The sequence below is a fragment of the Coloeus monedula genome (assembly GCF_965178545.1).
Source record: "Coloeus monedula genome assembly, chromosome: 4".
Classification (NCBI taxonomy): Eukaryota; Metazoa; Chordata; class Aves; order Passeriformes; family Corvidae; genus Coloeus; species Coloeus monedula.
In genome coordinates, this window is record NC_138784.1 from 74450829 (window position 1) to 74474056 (window position 23228).

The 23228-nt window shown below is 43.7% G+C and overlaps 1 protein-coding gene across 2 annotated transcripts in view; it reads left to right on the plus strand.

The window, feature by feature from the left end:
- The window catches only part of EXOC4 (exocyst complex component 4), a 291482-nt gene that overhangs the window by 22382 nt on the left and 245872 nt on the right, over nucleotides 1-23228 (plus strand). For both annotated transcript variants that reach the window (XM_082281122.1, XM_082281123.1), the window contains exons 4-6: nucleotides 10531-10715; nucleotides 12177-12286; nucleotides 19937-20180. In XM_082281122.1, coding sequence (XP_082137248.1) covers nucleotides 10531-10715; nucleotides 12177-12286; nucleotides 19937-20180 — 539 coding nt within the window. The remainder of the gene's footprint in view (nucleotides 1-10530; nucleotides 10716-12176; nucleotides 12287-19936; nucleotides 20181-23228) is intronic.

The following is a 23228-nucleotide window of genomic DNA, read 5'->3' on the forward strand; positions in this document are numbered from 1 at the left end:
AAGCTAGGAGCTGTAAGAAGAAATATAACATTGCTTAGGATTTCTCATACATTATGCTTTAGAAATGGTTTTCAGCCCATGTATTTGATATCTCACTGGTTTGCAGTATTTTGTGTGCATTTATTTTAAATATAAACACTTACGTGTATAGAAATATGTGTGCTTGGGTAAAGTTGCCTGTGGCTGTGAGGGAGAGACATCATCAGATCTCTCTGATTTATAGATTTCTGCAGCATTTCTGTTGCTGCTCCAGTTGTTTTTTTTGTTTTCAGAATAGAAAACTCTTTTCTAATAAATCAAATAATAATGATATAAAAAGCAGCTGTTAGTTCATGGGCTTTTTTTTGAATATATATCAAGGAACGCAGAGAAACCTCAAGTGGAAATTGAACACTCAATTTCAGCCACTCATTGACACTTGCAATTCTCATTTGAAGACAAATGTGCCTGTATAAAGAAACAGTAATTCACCTGCATTTGGAGCTTTTTCCTGGCCAAAAAATCACTGCAGGCTCATTGGCTTTTGCCATCTTGTGTTAACACAGCTCTGCAAGGCTGTGATGTTGTAATCACTCACTGGCCGTGGGATAATTCCCTTCTCCTTTGATATGATAGGAATATTATGTAAAATCATTACTGATCTGTCAGGGAGGCAGAGTGTCCATAGATCTGCCTGTCCTTTGGTTTCATTCCTCAAGGTAAACAGCTGCTCGTGGCTTAGAAAAAGCCCAAAGTGATCTGACAAGGAGTTTGTAGCACTCACCCTGCAATTGCAGCCCTGATTAATGTTGTTCCTGTAGCCTTATGATCCATACAGTCGGAATTAGACCTTTGCAGCCCTGTGCTGGGTGGATGCAGTCACTCCAAAGGCATCATTCCAGCCTGCTGCATCCCATTCCTGCAGCCTGCTCTTTGTATTCCACTCACATTAATTGAAGTAATTTTGCCACTGAAGCGTGTTTCAAACCTCTGCATTTAAATTGAAATTTTAATTCCCTTATTGTTTGGAAAAGACGGCTGAGGATGGCTTGTTACAGGTTTCATTATCACTCAAAACTCTCCAGCTGCTGGTTCTAATGTGCAGTGACTGAGTAATGCAGGCAAAGATTGTTAATAAAAGACTGGCAGCTTTTCCCAGTCGGATAAACACAATGCAGAGGTACTTTGTGACAGCTTACATTTGTATGAAGTTAAAATTTTTTTAAGTGACAGCTTTTTTCTTTCTGATTCTGTATCCAGCCAGAGCAGCACACAAATATCAGGTGTTCCTGTTGTGTGTTCCTCCAGCATCTTGATAATTCCAGGAGCAGAGGCAGTAGGATCAGGTTTGCTGTCCTACAGTTGCACGTTACAGGTTGTCTAAAAGAGCCCATTTCCTGCATCCTTGGAATTGTGGAAGCTTTGGAGAATTTGGGAATGTCTGGAACAGATAAAATGCCTGTTCAAGCTGGAATGCATTTTAGTTATTTTCCATTTTTTTATGTGCCTTTTTTATAGTGAGTTTGTGCTTCTTCCTGAAATGGAGCTGTTTTTTCACACACTGAATTACTGACAGCTATATTCACTTTTATGTGGCATTTGAGTGCACGTGCAGCCATTTGTGGGTGGTTTTTGTTTAATGTAAAACAAGAAAAGGATTCTGGGGGGGACCTTGTGGCTCTGCACAAGTCCCTGACAGGAGGGGGCAGCCGGGGGGGTCGGGCTCTGCTGGCAGGGAACAGGGACAGGAGAGAGGGAACGGCCTCAGGCTGGGCCAGGGGAGGTTTAGGTTGGATATTGGGGACAATTGGGATAAGAGGGAGGATCACTGCTATCTCCATTTGCTTTTTTTTTTTTTTTTTTTGTTGTTGTTGTTGTTGTTGTTAGGAAGACAAGAAGGAAGAATGGTAGTGGAAAGAAGGAAGGATGGAATCCTTTAATTATTCTTCCACTTATCTTCCCCCATCCTTGTATTAGAGTGAGGAATTCATGTTTTCCTCATTGCCACATCCTTCTCCCATGTCTTTTTCCCAGGAAATACAAAGCTGAAGTGACAGTAGTTGTTTTTCCAGAAGTAGGGAATGCTCCAACACCTACTTTTATTTCTCTTCCAAAGTTAAGAACTTAAACTTCAGTTTTCTAATGTCAGAAAAATAATAATATATTGTCTCTTGCTTTGCTTTTTGATGTGAATGATAACAGCAGGATTTTTTTGGAGCTGACCACTTTGTCACTGCACATTTGGCATTTTACAAAAAAAGCGGTTTTGGTTTTTTAATTGTAGGACTTTACAACACAACTGCTGGGTGACTTTATGGGTGACAACAGGGGCAGAAGTGGAAGGGGTGTTGATAAGTGGGAATGCTGTGCAGAAATCATGGAATGGTTTGCGTTGAAGGGACATTAAAGCTCATCCAGTGCCACCCCTGCCATGGGCAGGGACACCTCCCACTATCCCAGGCTGCTCCAAGCCCTGTCCAGCCTGGCCTTGGGCACTGCCAGGGATCCAGGGGCAGCCACAGCTCCTCTGGAAAACAAATGAAGGTGGCACAGGAAAAGGAGACAGAGGAGAAATTAAGCAAGGGTAGGGATATCCTGGAGAACAGTGAGGACAAGGAACCCCCCCTTGCTGTGGGAAGAGGGAGTCAAGCAAGGGGTTTAAAATCCTGGAATGTTTTCTCAGAGCTTAGGGAGGTTTTTGCTCTGTGTGCAAAATATTTACCCTCTTCTTACTCATGCCATAATGAGCATCTCATCCCAGAGAAGCTGTGGCTGCTCCATCCCTGGAATTGTCTGAGACCAGGCCGGACAGGGCTTGGAGCAGCCTGGGACAGTGGGAGGTGTCCCTGCCCATGGCAGGGGTGGCACTGGATGGGCTTTAATGTCCCTTCCAACCCAAACCATCCTGGGATTCTTTGTCCTCCTCAACAACCTCCAGTACTCCTCACTTTTCTGTGCACTCCATGTTAATCCTCTGGAAAGGACTTTGGAGTGATGACACCTCCCTGGAACAGTTGGCTCTTTGTAGCCCTGGGCATGGCTGAGAGGTTTCATTTTTATCTCTTGACTGTAGCTGCCACCTGTGGCTTTCCTCAGGATGGCACAGGGAGAGTCTTTCAGTTAAAAGTGCCTTGTCGTGAGCAGAGTTCTTACACCTTAAGTAGAGTGGAATAATGAAATAAATAAAAATAACAATGCAGTTCTCAGTCTGCATTTTATTTACTGCCTGCCTTTCAGCTGGAACAAGGAAAATCAATAAAAACACTTTCATTTTGTTTCTGCATTCCTTAGTGCAGCGCTGGGATTCGGGTGCTGCCGTGGAAGAGTTTTGTATTTTGGAATTAAGTAGGTGGAAATGAGAGACCTTGGCTTGTTTGGGATTCTGTAGAAATGCTTTTATAGGTAAATTTAAATTTTGGCTCTGCTTGAAATTCTCTTTTGAGCAGTGCCATCTCCAGGGTTGTATCTCGTTCCCTGTGAGGTTTCTGTTAATTGGCAATGATTGGCAAACATGCTGATTTGTTAGGGTGAGGGACAGCTGAGAAAGAGGCACTTTGGTTTTTGTTAATTTAATTAATTCCAGGTACACCTGGAATATGTTCTGGTGATTCACAAAAACACAGAAATCATGGGCTTTGTGTGCCTGGTGAAAGGTTGGGGCCACACGAGGAGGATCTGAGGGCATTGGGTTTGTCCAGGTTAAGTTTGGTAGAATGCTGGTAAGTTCTTCCTGCCAGAAGGATTGGTGGTGTATTGGTCCAATGCTTTCCACCTGTTTCCTGTATATTTTTTCCTCTAAAATCTGTTTTGATTATCTTTTATAAACTTCAGGCTAGTTTTAAACACATTAGAACGTGGAGTTTCTGTCCCTTGGAAACATCTTACAGTTTTTTCCCCTGGGCATAGTTATCAATTCTTGCTCTCATTCTTTTCCTGCTGTAATTTGCATTATCAGGGCAGTCCTCTTGCATGAAGTTTTAGTACCTAAAGCTGCCTCGTTTACTTTGCCACGTGCTTGACCCCAGCTCCTCCTCACTGCCTCTCCAGAGCATCATCAGGGGGCTCTTAGCTCTGCTAATAACAACCCTTCATTTCAGCTGATGAAAGTTCATTAAGTGAGAAATCAGCCTGTAATGAAGGTGGAGCAGAGTTGGAATACAGAGGATGCTTTCCCAGCAATCACTGGTCTTTCCAGGAATTCCTTTTTAAACTCTGGTGTGTAAGACAGAATTTTATCCCCAGTAAAACATTGCAATGACACCATGAAAAATTGCTGAAGGGTTATGGGACACTATAAAAGAATCCAGATAAATCTGATTAAATTATTTTGAAAATGCAGCTTTAAAGCTGGTGGAAAGGTGTAATAAATTTAGCTTTTTCCAAAGCATTTGAAACATTTGGGATGAAAATGGAAATGAGGAGTGGAAGGAAAAAGTCTTGGGTAATTTTGTGATGCCAATAGATAATTCTGCCATTTCAGGGAAGTCATTTGTCCATACTGGTGCAGAAATTGCAGAATTTGTGTTCAGGTCCAAGTGAGCAGTTGGATAAACCTCTTGTTTATAGCCCCTCTCTTTCTTCAGCACCACTTTTGGTTCCAGCACTTTGTTGCTAGAAAGACATTGATGAATTACAGCGAGTGGAGGAAGAAGGAGAATGATTGATGGGTGACTGAGGCAAATGCAAAAGAATTAAATTTCTGTAGCTGGAGGAAAGGACAGCAAGTGAGGAACATAATTTTATAAATATTTAAAAGTTTGCAGAGGGAAAACAGTGTTTGGTCACTGCCATTGGAACACTTCAGCAAAATAAAAGCCATTTGTCCTTTGTGTTAAGGTGTTTCAGAACAGGTTTGCCCAAAAAAACCCTTTGACTTCTGTTTGTACATTTTTTCCTCTCCTTCCCCCATCAGATCAGTTTGCTTGTCCCAGGATGAGCTGTTTTCCTGCAAACTGAGCACTTTTTTGTGTGTGTGCAGCTCAGAATCTTTCAAACTGCTCTTCCAAACCTCTCCCCATCTCAGCTTCAGTCATCTGTGTCAGTCCTCCCCTTTTTGTGCATCGTTTGGTCACAAATCCTTTCATGCCATGAGGGGGATTGAGCTCAGCTCTTCCCAAAATGTTGCAAAGGAACCATCATCATCTTTCAGAGCTCTTTGTTTGCTTTTTGCTTCTTGATTTTTAAATGATTCTTAAAGGTCAACAAAATTGGGAGCAATTTTTTCCTTCACCTGAAAGGTGATCCTTGAGAAAAAGGAGGGGAATACAGCTGTTGGACTCAAAGGGTACCTGGAGAGCAGTGAGAAAAACTGGGAGCAATTTTTTCCCTCACCTGAATATCCCTTGTGTTCATCAACACCCAGCACTGTCCATCAGCTGCTCATCAGTCCTCATGTCCTAGGCACCTTTGCTCCTTTTTTGTTTTTAGGGAGAAGGAGGCAGTGGCAGTCAGGAATATCTCTGGGCTTTTCCTGTTTTCCATGATTTTAGCTGGAGACTCCCTCCTTTAGGATCACCAGGGTGTTTTTTTCCTTAACTAATTCCTGTTCACCAATTTGTCTCAATGCCACCTCACTCCGTGCTGTGGCAATTTGGTAGCAGACAATTCCCAACGTTTGGATTTCCTCTTCTACGCACAAGTTTTCCATGTATCCCGTTATTTGGCTGGCCCATCCTCAAAGGCCATCACTTTTCAGCTTCATCTTCATTCACCTTGCAACCAAAATACTGCAGCAAATCTACAGCTGAAGCACAGCCTTGGAATTGAAGATAGAATTTGTCAAGCTCGGAATGAAAAGATACAAATTCAGCATAAAGCAGCTTTAATCAGTTACTCATTAAGTGTTTCCAGCAGTGGAGGCCCAAGTGCTTCATAGGCTTCTGGTTTTTGGGTGTTGTCCTCATAATTGGACTCAATGATTTTTGTGGGTCCCTTCCAACTCGGGACATTCTGTGATTCCCTCCATTGTCAGCTGAAAATGTGGGAATTTTACAAGAAGAACAGCCTCAACTTCAGGAATTCCTTGCTTATTTTATTGCTAATTACCACAAACTTAGGAGTGATTTGGGTCTTGAGGTGGGGAAGAACAGAGAGCACAAACAAACCCCGCTGAAGTAAACGTTTTCTCACTGCTCTCCAGGTACAATTGGAGTCCAGCAGCTTTATTCCCCTCTTTTTTCTCAAGTTGCTTTTCCCATGGCTTTTGCTCAATCTGTCACAGCTCCTGTGCTGAGGCAGTGGGTGGCACAGAAATCCGGTGTCACCTGTGAGTGTTTCTTGCTGCCATCCTGCCTCTCTCACTGCGCTTTGGTTCCCCAGTTTGGGTTGGAAGGGACCTGAAAGATCACCCAGTTCCCACGGGCAGGGACACCTTCCACCATCCCAGGTTGCTCCAAGCCCTGTCCAGCCTGGCCTTGGTCACTTCCAGGGATCCAGGGGCTCCCCACCCTCCCAGGGAAGAGAGGGATCAGCATTTGTGGGTGTTCTGTCTTTTTGCCAACTGCCGAGTCCCAAAAGCTGCTTGTGAGGACTTTTCCTGTTCCACAGCAGTTTCCAGGCTCAGTCCTTATCTCCTGCACGTCAGGTGCAAATGGAATTCAGTGACCTGCTTGCTTAGATCTGCCTACACTTATTTAAGCTGGTTTTTAGTCATTTTCCTTTCCTGTACCTTGTGAAAGTGAGTCCCTTGTAAAAGCAGCAGATCAATTCTCCTTTCAAATGTCAGCATTGTTGTATTCACCAGCGAGGCAGCTGGAACCTTCTGGGTTGTTGTTTATTTATTTTACTCTTTTATTCCGAGGGCTCAGCTTTTCCCTTTTGTCAGATTGTGTTTGTGTTCAACTTTTTTTTTTTAATCTTGAATTATGACCCACCACGTTGTTTTCTTTTAACCTTTCTCTGTTGCTTGTTCATGTTTTCATATCTGTTGTCTAAATTCAGAACAGACTGGTTTCCCAGCCAGAAAGGATTTGGTTTTCTAGTCTGAACAACCACAATTTAGGAAGGAATTCTTCCCTGTGAGGGTGGCGAGGCCCTGGTGCAGGTTGCCCAGAGAAGTTGTGGATTCCTCATCCCTGGAAGTGTCCAAGGCCAGGCTGGATGCAGCTTGGAGCAGCCTGGGATAGTGGAAGGTGTCCCTGCCCATGGGAACTGTTTGATTTTTAATGTCCCTTCCTACCCAAACCATTCCATGATTTGATGATTCTATCATTATTTTGGTTTTTTTCCCCTCCCTGTAAAAAAGCATCTAATTGAGAGTTTTCACTTCATCTCTGCTCACTTCCAGGCCTGGGGGGGTTCCACAGAACCTTTGAGGGAATAAATAGATTTCACTGCAAGCAGATTGGAAAACTTTGGCTGGAGTCAGGAAAGAAAGAATTTTGACAAATACCTTGTTAGCACTTAGGTTCTCGTTTGTTGTAAAATGCTAAATTAAACCCCTCCAAATTGCCTGGTACACTAAGCAAGTGTTTAGCTGTGTTTTCTTTTTAAGGCAATTAAGCTCTGCTATAAACTGCCTGTGACCTTTAAACAAGCTGCCTAATGGTGCTGGTGCCACAGTTATTTTCTATAAACTTGCAATTTTTAGCTTACACAAAGCACAGCTCTTTTTTCAGGCTTGTTTTGTCTCTGTTTCCTAAAGGGTCTTTACTTATTGTAGGTACTAATAAGTAGAGAGAGATAAGAAGATTTGCACATCACAAATTACTATCAGATCATCTAAGCCAAATTCCCTGGTAATCCAGGCCAATATTTTAATTAGTGTTTGACTAAATTACAGTTACTGTGTGTTCATGAGCAGCTTTCAATGGGTGAGAGAGCTGAATTAAAGAATTGAGGGAGGTGCTGGTGGGAACTGCCCATTCTTTTGGTCCAATTTGCTCATTGTAAAGCAGATTTTCCAGAAGAATAACAATTTGTTTGTTGTCGATTCTCTTTCCAGCTGTTTTGTGTTACTGTGGCTCTTCTCTACACCCCAGCCCCTGCCAAAAGAATAACGTGGGGGAGCTCTTTTACCTGTAATTACCTTTGTGTCCAGCTAGTCCAACACAGTGCCATGATCCCCCTGCAAAAAAACAAACAAAAGTCACTTTATTTCCATTTAACTGAGCCATGTGTGTGGAAAAAAAGAGCCTGGAAGGACCATCAGCTGCTTTTTCTGGACCCTTGAACCACTTGTAGTTCTTTTTACATCTCATTTCCAGGTTTTCTTGGGCTGCTTTTCCATCATCGATATTAACTGGAGGCTTGCTGGATAACTCTTCCCCTCTCTATCCAGTTCCACATCTTTTACTCCTTTTGGATGCACCTAGCAGGTGATGGGAGTGTTAAAAACCAGGGAAAGCTGATTGGCATCTCTTGCATAATCCAAATTTTGGTGTGTTAGGAGCTGAGTGGGGGCATAAAGTCAAAAAAGTTTCTTCTAAAGTTCCATTACTGATCTGCCTTTACTGTATATTTAATTTTGTGCATTTTTTATTGGTGTCTTTGCTTCCTTTTGGTTGCTTACTTTGTTCTGGGGTGCCTTATCCAGCACACAAAGGTTTTAATCTCATATTTTTTTATTCTGGAATAGAATCTTGGGTGCTGCTTTGTTGCTAGGACCTAAATCATCTGTCTGGAAGCAAAGCTGCAGAAAGGAAAAACGTTTGGTTAGTTTTTTAACATAATTTTTATATTTTTATTTATTTTACATCTAAACCAACTGGAGACCTTCCTTTGATTTCCATGAACATGGATTGAACCTTTTTTTTCCACTGTGTCATAAAGGGTTGATTATTCCATTTTTTTCCTTAAAAGATGTGCTTTGGAGCTGTATTTTGGCCTTAATAATTATTTTCTGTGAGCAGTGAACTCTTTAGGAACTGGCAAGACAAAGCCAGAGCTGAAAGATCCGAGTGGAAAGTTTCAATTCCCCTTCCTTGCGTTTCAGAGAAAACTTTTCCTGGATGTCTTGGAAGTTTTTTAGTGTCACTTCGCTCTTGATTTCACTTCTTCTCTGGCTGCTTTTTCATCTCTCGGCTTCCCAGTGTGACAAATGTTGCTCCTTCTCCTTGCTCTGGTGGGATTTTTGGCACAGCTCCCAGGGCAGTAGCAGCTCCCCAAAGCGATTTTGGGGGGGTTCAAGTGCCTTTGGAATGGGAAGATTTGGGGGACAGCTCCACCTGCCAAAGGAGGAAGGGAAGAATTAACACTTCCACTCCTGCCAGAGTTTCTCATGTGGTGCCTGCTGAGCTGCTCCCCTTGTGTGTGCTCTTCCACCTCCTCTGGGGAGAAGGAAATTGGGTTTTCCCTTCATCTTCGGGGTGGTTTTATGGTGTGTGATGGCCAAACTTCCCTGACTGTTCCCAGATGGATACTGGGAAGGAGGAGGATGGACAGTGTTGTGTAGCAAGTGAGGGGATTTAAAAATGAATTTAAAAAGCTTGGATGTCCCATGGATATTCCAGCTTTTTCCTGGAGTTGGAGGCCAGCAAAGGAATACACTGGTGATGGATGTTCTTTCAGCAGAGTTAATATTTACTGGTACTGAGGGAGCAGCCCTTGGCTGGGCTGTCTGCTCGCTGTATCTTTGCTTTTAATTTTTAATGTTTGGCTGACAGGTTTGTTCCGAACCGAGATCCTGAAGTGCAAGCAAATGTCTTATTTCACTGACAGCATCCTCAGTTAGCAGGGAATGGGTTTTTAAATTTTATTTTAAAACTCTGCATGCCAAACACGCTATTGCCAGTTTCTTACAACATCAGCACTGAGAGTTTGGAAGCTGCAGAGGGATGCCTTTAGTTATTTATTAGCAACTGGAAATCGCTGTTAAATAGAAACCCATCCAAACTGGGAGGGATGCACAGTGAGGGTGTCGCTTTTAGGCACCAGTTTGTCATTCCTGGTGGGTTTTGCCCATGCTTGGGTTTTGTCCATGTTTGTTTTTAGGATAGAAAAGGAAATTGAGCCTCGTTTTAGTGCTCGTGGGATGTCAGCTGGTCATTATTTCAGATATTCAGATGGTGTAGCCACAGGACATAAGCCTTGTGCAGCCTAAAGGATGAAGCCTCCCAAGCATTTTTTGTCATGACTTTAAGCAAATTAAATTTAAGGCGTTTTGTCCCCATTTGTAGAATTAGGAATAATGGGTATTTTTGGTGTTTCTGTAATGGAAAGAATAACAACCATCAAACATCATTGTCACTATCTTCTTCTAACACTTTTCTACTAAATAATCCTCTTATTTGGGGATAAACCATGCTTTGATTTTTATTAAAGAACTGTGCTTTCACTGACTTGTTTTTTGCATATGCTCAAAACATTTGAAGGCTGCGCATTAAATCTGAATTATTTGGATGTTGGACCCTTCTATATAATTCGTTTGGGAATAGACATAAAGAAATATTACTTCAAGATTTTCTGCTTTAGAAGGGTTTTAAGCATAGAATCATCCTGGTATTCAGACAAACCCCTAAAACAAGAGGAAAATTGCAAGAGTTGATTGAATTGACGGTGAGGCTTGAAAGAATTGATGTCTAAAAGTTATTCCCTGTTTGCCCCCCCCCCCAGGTGTCAGCAGTGGATTCCTTGGAGGGTCCCCTCCTGCAGGTGGAGGGGCTGAGTGACCTGAGGCTGGAGCTGCACAGCAAGAAGATGAACCTGCACCTGGTGCTGATTGATGAATTGCACCGGCACCTCTACATCAAATCCACCAACCGCGTGGGGCAGCGCAGCAAGGACAGAGCCCGGCTCGGGTGGGACAGCACTCCCCGTTCCCAGCCACAAACATGGCACAGAGACAGCAGCTTGCACCCCAGCCTTGCACTTCTGGCGTGGAAATCCCTCAGGATTGTGGCTGTGGAGAGCAGGAAAACTCAAGATTTGTTGATGCACCTTCGAGCCTGTTTTCGCGTTCTTTGGCTTTTCTCGGTGCTTCTCTCGGGGTTCTTCTGCTTCCCACAGCTCCTTTGGGCATTCTTTCCCATGCCTGATGTTATCCCTTTCCTACAAATGTTATGATTGTGAGGCTCAGGTCAAGGAAAACCTGCTCATTTTCTAAGAAATAACCAAGTTTTAAAAGCCTTCCAACCACCCATAAGGTGATGAGATGGAGGCCAGTGTTGAAGTCTCTGAGCTGAAATGTCTTGGTTTTGATGTGTTTCCAAGGTGTTTTAAAGGTGTTGAAACTTCTTACCTGGTTGGTGCCTGTAGTCAGTGGAAATTCAATTAATTATAGGCTATTTTTCCCTGATTTTGCAAATTCTAAATTTGAATTGTTGGAGGGAAGGAAGAAGGTGGCTGGAAAAGAGAGACACAGTGCTGGGAGATAATTTTTGCAGAGTTGGAGAGATGGAGCCAGCACTTGATAGAGATGCAGAGAAAAGAGAAATGAGCATTTTATTGTGACAAGGAATAAAAATCTGCCTGCCAAAAATGCAAGATGGTCAGTTGCATTAAATGAATGTTTAAAATAAAGGATTGATTGAAATTGGAATTTCTAGGAAGGAGGACCGCTAGTAAGTCATCAGTCTCTCCCTTACTCATCTCGTTAATTAAAAACAGCCACAAAGCTTTGGTGTACTCAGACTTGGGGACTGCTAATTAACTGCACTTTTGTGTGGCTGCCTTTCTCTTGATCTGGGTTCTCTTTTCTCACATTCCCTGTTGCACTTTGTGGGTATTTGATAACAGGAACTCTTGCAGCGAGGGTGGCTTGTTGTTTTGGGTGGTTCTTCTGTGGGACACCAAGCCTAACCCTTGTTTTTTGCAGGTTTCTGTGAGCATTTTGGCCTCTAAGCAAACATCCTGAGCTCCACTGTAGGAGCCTTCCTCATTTCTTTCTCCTAAAAATGATTTCTTGCTTGTGTCCCCTGTCATGTCCAGCAGCTGGGACAGTGTGACACGTTTTTGGCAATTACTACAATGTGAATTTATGATGAAAATGGCCAAGTGGAAAATCTTTTCATTTCTGAGTGAGGAGGTTCCTTTGGGAAGGGATGCACATAGGTGCATCCCATCCCATAGGAATGTGAAGGGCAGGGAAGAGGGTTTCTGGTGGGAGTAAAGAAGTTTGGAGGATTAAGTTAACAGAAGGCATGGAAATGGGCACATCTATTTCTTAGGCTTAAAATGTAAGGAGTAGGTGGATTATTTGTTGTGAGCAAAGATTGTAAATAATAATCAACTGCTTGCTTTAATTCTCTCCCCTCACACAGGTCCCTTGTGAAAGATGCCTCTCCTGTGCCTCTGATGGATGTCACTAATTTATCTACACCTCGGAAATTCCTGGAGACTTCCCAGTTCAGCACTCCTGGAAGCTCCAGCAGTGAGTATTTCAGCCATATATATTCGTTTGTAGATCTTCAGCTGATTTTGCTGGAGTAGGAGGAGGCAAATCATCCCCTCGTGGCTCAGGGGAGACAAAAACTTGGGAAGCGATTGGTGCAGTGTCACAAAACAAGTGGGTGTTGTGTCCAGAGGCAGAACTTGCTTTTTTTTTTCTCTTGGAAAATCATCTTTTGCCTCTCCTAACCCCCACCAGCTTCAGTTTTCTGTGCCTGTTCTCACCTTGATTGTGTTCTTGATATCTTGAGTAGCAGAGATTTGCAGTGGGTTCATTCTGTGTGGAGGTTTCCTCAACATTATTTACTGCAGGCAGCGAGGTTTGTGTAGATATTACTGAAGTTTTTTATTGTGCTGGAGCCAAAAGGTCAAATCTTTTCCATGTGGGAGCTTTGTAACTTTGAGTAAAGGTCTGTCTGTACACAGGAATAATCTGGGGCTGATCTTTTATTTGTGTTACTGCAGCAAACACTGAGGAAAACTCTTTCTCTGGTGCTTTTGTCAGAGGCTTTGCAAGGGCTGCAGAGAGGGGAAATTAATCTTTGTATTGTTTCAGAAGATTAATAAGTGGGGTTGTCCTTGATGAATAATACAGAAGTGACCTACAGCCTCTTCCCCCCTTTCAAACCTGATTATTTCAGTATTCCTCAAATGCAGAGACTCTTTCCTTCTCTTCTCAGCCTTATTAATTCTTTTGTCCTTTTGTTTCTAGTTTTGTCGAAGTTGCCTCAGAGATTGTTCCATTTGATTACTCTTATCTTCTGCTCCTGTAGGGGCTTTGTTCTTCAGCTCTGCTCCTGCCAGGCTGGCTGCTCTTGGAGCCTGGGGCTGTTCTTCTGTGTCCTGGAGGTTTGTGAGGAGTCACAAACTTTTCAGAGCTGGAAACTGCAGCTTGGTCACTCGAAAGCTGGAAGAGAAGAACCGTGTGAAAGTTCTGAAGGAAAAACTTCAGCATTCCTGTTCTACTCTGTGATCAGTGAGAAGTTCAGTTCAGTTTTCCTACAAAAGATCACAGGATTTTGAGGAATTGAGAAAATAAACCACAAAAACATGAATCCCAGCTTTACTACTGGAAATAGAATGGTTTGGGTTGGAAGGCACCTAAAAGACCATCTACTTCCAGTCCCTCTAAATGTTAAAATACTTCTTTTATAATGATTTGTAGAGTGTCTGCTATTTTCCCCCCTAAAATATTGCTCCTCTCTAGAGTAAAAAACCCAAAAGGTCTGAAGTCATGGAGCTGCTGGGGAGTAGAGCAGGAGATGCCCCTTATGATCCTGTTTTTGCAGACCTCCTCTTGCTCTTCACACCCAACACACCAGAAAATCTCTTCCTTGGCTCCTCCTTGTGCTCTGTATCACTCAGTGAAGTGCTGGGCAAGTGTCCCTCAGCCTGGCAAAGATGTGGATTCTAACAGAAAACATTTGATCAGCATGAAATATGCATATGGTTCTGCTTCAAGTGCACAATGTACTTATGTAGATTTTTTCAGTGTAATTTTATTTAAAAGTAGCCTTTTCCAGGACTGCACAAGTACCAGAGAATTTAAAACTTATGTGTATGCATAAGAAAAGCTGTTTCTACCTTTAGTCTCTTAAGTTCTTTGGCTTTTTATTGATGAACCAAAGTGGCTGTGCATATTAATGGATGTCATTCTAAAGCACTCGCTCATTCATCCCATCCCAGCAAAAATGCCAAAATTTGGAGTCCTTCCTGCACTCCCTTCCCGGAGGAGAGGTTGCTTTGTGCTGTAGAATCTTTATAAGGAAATTAAAGCTGTTCCTGCCACACATAAAATAAACAAACCCTTCAGTAATGCTCACCTGAGGATTGGAGATGTGGCAGTTCACCAGTAACACTTTCCCTTCATGCCAGTTCAGAGAAATAAATTCACTTTTAAATTATATTTCTCTGCTTGAACTTTCTGTACTCCGAAGGGTATTTCGGAAGGTTCCTGCTTTGCCAGGCTCTTCCTGGAACTCTAAAATGTGCTCGCCTGATTCACAGCAACCACAAAAGTGCCTTTTCCTGGGAAATTTGGGATAATACTTCTTAGAAATCCAGCAGAGGATGAGCTGGTAGTGACAATAAATACTGCAGTGGGTGGCATATGTAGATTTTATGCTGAATTGTTAATTTATTTCAGTGATATTTTGGTTTTAAGCACTGGGAGAAAAAATGGAGTTTCAAGGGCCAGGCAGTGTGGTGGTCCTAAGGTCAGGTCCAGGTACTGCTCCTGGCTCTCTTTCTTCAAGAACCAGGGACTTCTGTGTAGGTGACAACATTTGGATACCTTTAAACCTGCTCCTGCAAAATCCCTGCAGGAGCCAGAGCTTGGAATGTCCAATTCTCAAGGTGAATCTAAAAAATGCCATTGTGCCACCTCATAGTCACAGGTGCTTCTACTTCAAACGAGCTCAATAAATCTTCAGAAGATTTCTTCTCTTCTTATGAACCTCACCTGAGGATCTGACACCAGCTGGCTGATTTGCCTTTATCATTTGTTCTTAAAATTTAATGATCTGGGGATGTGTTTGGAGGAGGGAAAGGGAAAAAAAAAATCAAGGAGATTTTAGGTCCATGTGGTGAAAGCCAGGAGAGGAACACATAATTGCTGTTTCTGTATAATTTCATCCATTGTTCTGTGTGCAGTCCAACATCAGATATTTGCCTACAGTGCGCTTATATTTTTATATGGAGACTTGATTTTCATGCTTTTATTGATTAGGAGGATTTTGAAGTGGCTTTCTTTTGGATTTGGTAGCAAGGCAGAGCGGAACATTCCCAAAATCTTCAAGGACCCGTTTCTGCAGGAGCTGCCCATTTGTTGTTCCATGCAAGGGTCAGAACAAGGATTCAGCACCAGGAATTTGCAAGTGATGTTCCTTCAAATCTGAAATTATGCCTTTGGGCCACCAGGAACTCCTGTGCTTTTCTCTGGAAGGATTGAAGGTACAAAGGATATCACCAGAAGGACATAGATCATGGAAAATAGTACATTAAATTTTACTAGATTCCCATAAAAGCCCGTGGATAATGAAACCTTCAGTAATGAGGAGCAGCAAATTTTGGCCGTTCACTGGAATGAAAAACAAGACCCAAGAGCCTTTTTTTCAGCTGCTTTGCTTAAATGAGTTCCCAAAGTTGGCTTTTTGGGGATCAGACTGGAGCTATTAAAAAACTGCTTGCAGCAGGTTGGTTCCTTGGGAAAAGACAACACTGAGCAAATGAATTCCAACTGGAACAGATGTTTTTGTAGGGCATCATCACAGCAGGGATCAGGGAAGCTCCCCCCTCTGGGACTCCAGAGGTGGGGGAATCAGTGGTGCACATGGTTCAGCTTTTAGGGGTTTAATCCACGGCTCAACTTTTGCCTGCCTCAACACAGAGTTGTGCATTTTCAGATGAAAAATGGTTTGGTGATGAAAAATTTGTGAAAATGGCTGCAAATTTATTCGAGAATGTGGCAAAATCATCATTCCTTTAAGCTGTTGTGTTAGGAGGCTTTTTGATAAAGATGTATTTAACTCCTCTGCTTCACAAGAGGTTTGCAGACTTGGCTAGGACAAGAGGATCAGCCCAGTCAGAGTGGGTTTAGGAAAGGCAAGCCCTGCTTGGCCAACCTGATCTTCTGTGGACAAAGTGACCCCCTTGGAGCATGAGGGAAAGGCTGTGGATGTGTCAGGTCTACCTGGACTTTAGTAAAGCCTTTGTTTCCCAAAACATTCTCCTGGAGAAAGCTGTTTGACATCTTTGTCAGTGACCTGGATGAGGGCACCCTCAGCAGTGACACTGTGGCTTGGGTGGGAGTTGATCTGCTGGAGGGTGGAAAAGCTCTGCAGAGCTCTTGGGTGGATCCTATCTCCCCCATGGACCCGTGAGTGTCCAAGTGGTGTGGACTGACCATTCCCCTTGGATTCTGGGGCTTCATTCTGCTCCCCATCCCTGCCTTCCCCTGGGTGCCCTGAGAACAACTGGTGTTGCTGTTAAAGACTGAGACAGAGAAGGCATTTGGCACCTCAGGCTCTTCCTTTTGGCACTATTTCCACCACATCCAGCAAAGGATGGAGATTCTCCCTGGCCCACCTTTGCTTGCTGATGTATTCATGGAAACATTTTTATTGTCCTTTATAGCAGTTACCAGGTTTAGTTCTAGCTGGGCTTTGGCCCTTCTCATGTTCTCCCTTCACAACCTCACAACATCCTTCTCTTCCTCCTGGGCTGCCTTCTGCTTCTTCCAAAGGCCAGAAACTCTCCTTTTCCCCTGAATTCCAGTCAAAGCTCTCTGTCCAGCCAGGTTGGTTTTCTTCCTACCTGCTCATCCCTTGGCTCATGGGGACAGCCTGCTCCTGTGCCTTTAGGATTTCCTTCCTGAAGGATGTCCAGCCTTCCTGGGCTCCTCTACCCCCCAGGAGAGGCTCCCAAGGGAGTCTCAGCCAGGCTCCTGGACAAGCCCAAGTCTGCCTTCCAGCAGTCCAAGGTGGCAGATCTGCTCTCCCATCTCTTTCCTTCCAAGAATCAAAGCTAGGAATAGCTTCTTGATCCCAAAGAATAACAAAGTTATTCATATTCCCAGTTTAGGAGTAAATGCAGACAAAGCTCTCACTTCTGAGAGCTGATCTCTAGGGACAGCTTTCCTCACCCATGAACTCCTCTGCCCACAGGGAGCAGCACGTGGGGCTGCAGTTTTCCAGGTGAACTCCTTAGTAAATGCCTGTGTCCTTTAATGCCTTCCTGGAAGAGGAAAGGGACAGGAGGAGCTCCTTCCTGGGCCAAAGCTTTGTGGTCAAACAGTCCCTTGATGACATTAAATGGCAGGAGAGGGCGTTTGACGTGTTGAAGACACAAGAAAAGAACATCCTCACTTACCCAGGATTGGGATCTTGTCAGATCTCACAGATAAATGGGCCCCCAGAGCTACCCAGGGCTCCTGTTTAATAGGCACAATGTGCAGGGAACACACTGAAAACAGGTTTCCCCACTGTTTCATCAAACAACCAGATCTAACAGAGCCTCCAGACCTGTGTGCAGCTCCCAGATATCGAATTGCTCACTCTGCTCTTGTTTGTAAGAGATGTAAATCAATGTCCTGCCTGTTTGAGGGTGCTGGAAATTGGTTTGCTCTTTTGAAAATGGAAGAGTGTTTGTCTCAGTGTGCTGGCAGAGTTCTCAGCAAGATTGCTGCTTTTACTCCTCTTAAATGCTGTCCTCACATTTGGCTACAGCTCCATTTCCTCCCTTTGGGGTGTTCATTGTGTGATATTAACAATAATTTACAAACTGCCTACAAAGGGCTGCAGCCTCATAACAGGGACCTGGCCTCTGAGAGGCTGCTTAGGCTGGGAAATATCTGCATTGAACTCAGAGAAACAAGATATTTAGGGTTTTTTAAAAAGAATAGGTTAAACCTTTCTTCCTGTAGCATTTCCAGTGCTGTCTGTTCACAGCTCATTTTCTGTGTCTGTGCTTGAGTTTTGCTGTGGGTTTTGGAGAATAACAAATAACAATAACAGAGTGGGCAGAGACCAGGACTGCAGCCACAAAGGGCTTTGCAGCTCCGTGGGATGAAAGGTCTGTGATGGAGCAGAGCTTTGAGCAGGAACAGGTTTGCATCCAGTTGTTAAATTCCAATTGGTGTTTGAAATGTCTTTATATTAGCCTTGCTGGTTTTGCTGCTTTTTTTTTTTTTTTTTTAATAAATGCATTCTGGGCGTTTCTAGTTGTTTGTCCTGTAACTTGCTCACATTTAATTGAAAAAAGTGTTTGTGAGAGAGAAAAAAGCACTGTTTGATCTTCCTTGATGTTCATCATCATGGGACCATGGAATGGTTTGGAGTTGGAGGGGTCTTTTTAAAGCTCATCCAGTTCAAGCCCCCTGCCATGGGCAGGGACACCTCCCACTGTCCCAGGCTGCTCCAGCCCCAATGTCCAGCCTGGCCTTGGACACTTCCAGGGATCCAGGGGCAGCCCCAGCTGCTCTGGGAATTCCATTCCAGCCCCTGCCCACCCTCCCAGCCAGCAATTCCCAATTCCCAATCTCCCATCCAGCCCTGCCCTCTGGCACTGGGAAGCCATTCCCTGCCTCCTGGCCCTCCATGCCTTGGCCCCAGTCCCTCTGCAGCTCTCCTGGAGCCCCTTTAGGCCCTGCAAGGGGCTCTCAGCTCTCCCTGGATCCTTCTCTTTTCCAGGTGAGCACCCCCAGCTCTCCCAGCCTGGCTCCAGAGCAGGATCCACTCTCACCTCGCTCTCCCCTGGTGCTCTGTGTTCACATGTGAGACCATGTGTGCAGTGAGCTTGGTTTGAAACAGAGGTGCAGAGTTTGGGATCACATTGCTGGAAAAAAGGAGCCTCTTGATTGACTGAGCCTGAGGCTGGTGTAAACGTGGCACTGAGAGGAGGGTTAATCATTTATCATGATTTCATTTATAAACTGGCACCATCCTTGGGCCATTGTTTTCTTGATCTTGCCCTGACTTAGCGCTGCTGCTGCTCCTCTGTTCAGAGTCCCAGCTTCAGACAGCTCCCTGTGACGTGCCATCCCTCACTCCTGCCATGTTCCTTACATCCTTCTGCTGGATCTTTGGACATTTCTTCAGCTTCTTGGAAAAGTTCTGAAGTAAAAAAAAATCTGTCGAGGAGTTGAAACCATGGGAGTCATCTGTCACCCACCAGCCTTTTCAGAGCTCAGCCCCAGTCAGTTGGAACAGCCTTTGGGTTTTAATTTTGATCCAAGGATCTGGCGTGGTGCATGGCACAGGGTGGCTGTAGATCTTCCAGCATGCTTTTAATTCAGTTTGCCTCGAAGACACTTACTTCACAGAAGTGTTTAAATATATTTATTAAATGTTTCACCCAGTCTTTAACAGAGCCACGCTTTTGTTGGTGCTGGGTGTTATCTGTAAATTAAGAAATGTTGCTTAATGAACCTACTTAAAACAAGCAGAGTCTCTCTTGCTTTCCCATCCCCTGTCGCTTAGCAACAGGATTTCTCCCTGTGCAATCCCTGTTACTTCAAGACCATGTCTGCAGTATCCTCTCTAATTCTTCTCACTTTTCCCTTCTAGAAGCCTTGCTGGAAGATTTGAGTAACTTCATCAACCCCTTGACAGACGTAATAAAGCAGAAAAAGATAAAATCAAACAATCAGTCACTTCGGCAGCATAAACTTTGCTGAATTCATCAGCAGTCTCTTAAGCTTGATACTGGTTGTAATGAAAATTCCTCTCTGGTGAAGGAAATAGCAAGGAAAAACAGCTGGGGATGAAACTGAGGGGGTTTTAGCTCCTTGAAACACATTCAAGGGATTTGTAGGGATATTGTGCTTTCTCATTTATGAGTATGTTAGTTGTACCAGACTTCCTCTGTTTCCTAACACGGAATTTACACCATGAATTGTTCCTAAATCAATCCAGTGTGCAGGCTGCTGTATTTATGTCTAGGGAAGCCCCCAAGCAAACAGAAATATCCACTGCTTTTCCCCCAAAACCCAAGTGTTTCTGGTTTCCTTTTATCCTTGGTTGCTTCACGTGCTGGGAGTTCTGTGAAGCCAGAGGAGCTCTCGTGCTTCTTCAGGGTGCTGATGTTGGGTTTAATGGTTTAAATCTGGGATTAAGCCTTTTTAAATCCATTGCAGTGCGAGACTCAAGCCTTCTGGAAATCAAAGAAGACACGGACCTGGATCCAGAGGAGAACAGCACTGTCTTCATGGGAATACTCATCAAAGGGCTGGCCAAGCTGAAGAAAATCCCAGAAACGGTGAAAGCCATCCAGGATCGCTTGGAACAGGAGCTCAAGCAGATTGTGAAGCGCTCCACCACTCAGGTGGCTGACAATGGTTACCAGAGAGGGGAGAATATTTCCCAGGAAAATCAGCCTAGGTAAGGATATTTCAACTGGCAGCCCTTGATTGCTGCAGAAAAAGTCCTAATTGATAATATGACTTGAAATGAGAAAATTCAGCTCGGTGATTTCGAGTGTAGCAGAGTCCAATTAAGCTGATGCAGGTGCAAAGCTTTGAAATCATGTATGGAACTAATTATACCACAAATGTATGGCCAAGTCTCTAATTGTTTTGCAGCCCCATTGACGTTAATAGCAAGGTGTGGAAGCCAACTGAGCACTGTGTTTGTGCTGCTCCCCAGAATTCACTGGAACTGGCCTTTGGAAAAAAAAAAAGTATTCCAGTAGGAATCCCTTCAAGCTGAAATACTCATCTGTGGCACTCCACATTGTCGTGATCATTGTCCAAAGGGAATTGATGACAGAAAAGTAAAGAGTGTGTCTTCATTATGTGTAATATTTGTAGTGGGAAATCGCTCCCAAGGAAAACATTAGCTTGATAAAGACTCCTTTTTTAATTCCTCTCATTAGCACTGCTGTGGAAACAATTATGTTTTGAAGAATTTGTAGAGTTACAGTGCTGATAACTCAGTGAAAATGAGCTTTTTTTAGGTGGGTCAGAAGGCAGAATTTTAATTTCTGATGCCAAGAGTGTAGCATATTCTTGATACTTGTTTTATGAATCACTCTGGAGAGGTTGTGTGGCTCCTGGTTGTCTGTTGGAATTGATAAATTGGATCAGATCATATATCAATGCCATTAACCTGCCCAGAGGGTTGAGTAAGGCACAGAAAGGTTTAATGGGTTTTGGCATCTGTAGGAGACTGAGAGCCTTAAGATGCTCATATTCTAGAGCCATGGAAAGTGTCTTGAATTCTTGTTGAATACAGAGGTAATTAGAACCGGTTCTAAACCTAAATCACAAGTGAAGTTTACAGCAAGCAGGTGAATTAATTTATATTGAAAAGAATAAATTACGGTACAGAAGGGTGTACCCGCCCCTTAAATTAGCTTCAGGTTTAAATCAAAGCTCAGAGACTTTCCTGCTGTCAGGGGGGAGATAAATCTCAACAACAAGGCCCTGCTGCTTCAACAGAGCTCTGTAAGACCCCAGATTTTAGCACAATGCAGTGCCCAGAACTGCTGAACTGTTCATTAGGCTGTCAGGTGATCCTTGAAGTCCCTTCCAACCTGAACCATTCTGACTGAGGATGAGGCTGATGACCTACTTGGGCAACTTTTGCTGTAATTCCTTTTGAGACCCCATGCAACAATTATTTAGAGTCCCTCCTGTTGTACAAGAGAGAAATGATTCGTACAACCTGGCCAGAAAAGCTGCAGAACTGATAACAGCCACTGCTGATCTCATTCTTAGTTTTTAAATTTAACTCTCTTTTCCTTCCTTCTGTAGTCAGGTTTCCCATGTAGTTTTCTGCAGCCACCTTTTACACTTGTGTATAAAAATACAGTTAATTACTGCCAAGTTTTTAAACTCAAGATGTTTCTGGTTTGTGATGACTCTAAAGCAATCAGCTCCCAGAGAGTAATGCTGTCTCTCGTGCACCTTTGGGTGCTCTCTCAGATCCTCAGAGCTTCAGGAAGGGCAGGAGCAGGTTCCAAGTAGTTCCTTGTCCCTGGGAGAAGATAACTTTGAAAACTCTGCCTGAATCTCACCACATTTTAGCTGAGCTCAGCTTTAAGTGGATCATTTTAAAGTCCAGGAAAACCCTCTAACATTTTTAGATCTCTGTGCTTGAAAGAAGTTTATGCATAAAGGCTTAAATATAGGAATTGCTGCTGGTTTATCCTTAATTAGCGGCTCATTAGTCACACCTTTGTGTTTAGAAGTCCTTATCTGGGGTTGTGGGGGACAAAGTGTCCCAGAAGAGGCCATGCTGAGTTATCTTGGGGTGCTGCTGCACAAACCTTTGGGGCTGTCCTCAATTTTGGAAGAGTTTGGACTCCAGAATAACAATGTGGATGGATGCCTACTTGAGGGACAGATTTATGGGACATTTTGGTAAGAAAATATTGAAAATTCAGTCCAAAAAGAGAAGGGGCATTGACAATTTTGCTCCTAAATCCTATCACTTGGATTCCATGTGCTTTTCCCTACATGTCCATATTATATTTTGACTTTTGACCTCACTTCCAGGCTTTGAAATAACCACAGGAATTATGTCCAGACCACCCCTCTGACCAGGCACAGACATCATCGCTGCTGGAACGCCTGAATTGTCATTAATGTCCTCGCTCAGGTGGCAGCAGTCACTGTGCATCACTTCATTCCCATTATTGCCTGGACACTGGAAGTCCCTTCTGGGTGTGTGTCACTGTCCCCAGCACATTTCCCCTCTCTCTGGGTGCAGGGGTTACGGGGTGGCTGTGACAAATTGCCTGAGCCAGGCTCCTGTCATTGCGTGTCCCTGTTCAGCTGAGGGCACTCGCTGCTCCAGCCCCATCCAGGTCAGATGATCTGATGGGTTTTGTCTCGTTGCCTGTGCCTCTTTTGGGTCACCTTCTTTCCAAAATGACCTGACAGATTTATAGGACTTTTAGAGAAAGGAAAAATTAAGATAAGAGGTGCTGGCTAAGCTGAAAACAGGGAGATACGGAAAATGGACTGGGGTGGCAGCTGCTGACACTGGAGTGTGGATCTGGGGGGTTTCATGTCCCTCAGTCTGGAATGTGGGAGTAGGGAGACACTGGAATTTCGAACAAAAGGATCTGATCAGTGTAGTATTGTTTTAGTAATGGCTCCATAAACAAGTTGATAATGTGAGGTCAGGCTCATTTAGTGAGAATAAAGTGAATTTGTCCAACTCTCCGGATAGTTCAGTTCTGCACAACTGCTCTTTGCTGGGGCAGCAAGGAGGTGTAGGGATACCTGAGCTCTTGCTTGCCGTGGGATGTTGCTGGAAGCTGGGCTGGCACTGATAACATTTTCTCAGTGGTAGGGAATTAATTTGGTTCTGTAATGTCAGTTCTTTAGCATTTGCTGCTATCCTGAAATACGGAGAAAAGGGCTACGCAGACAGTTTATTGGGTTTTGTTTACATAGGTGTCTTGGTTCCAGTGGTTCTTTA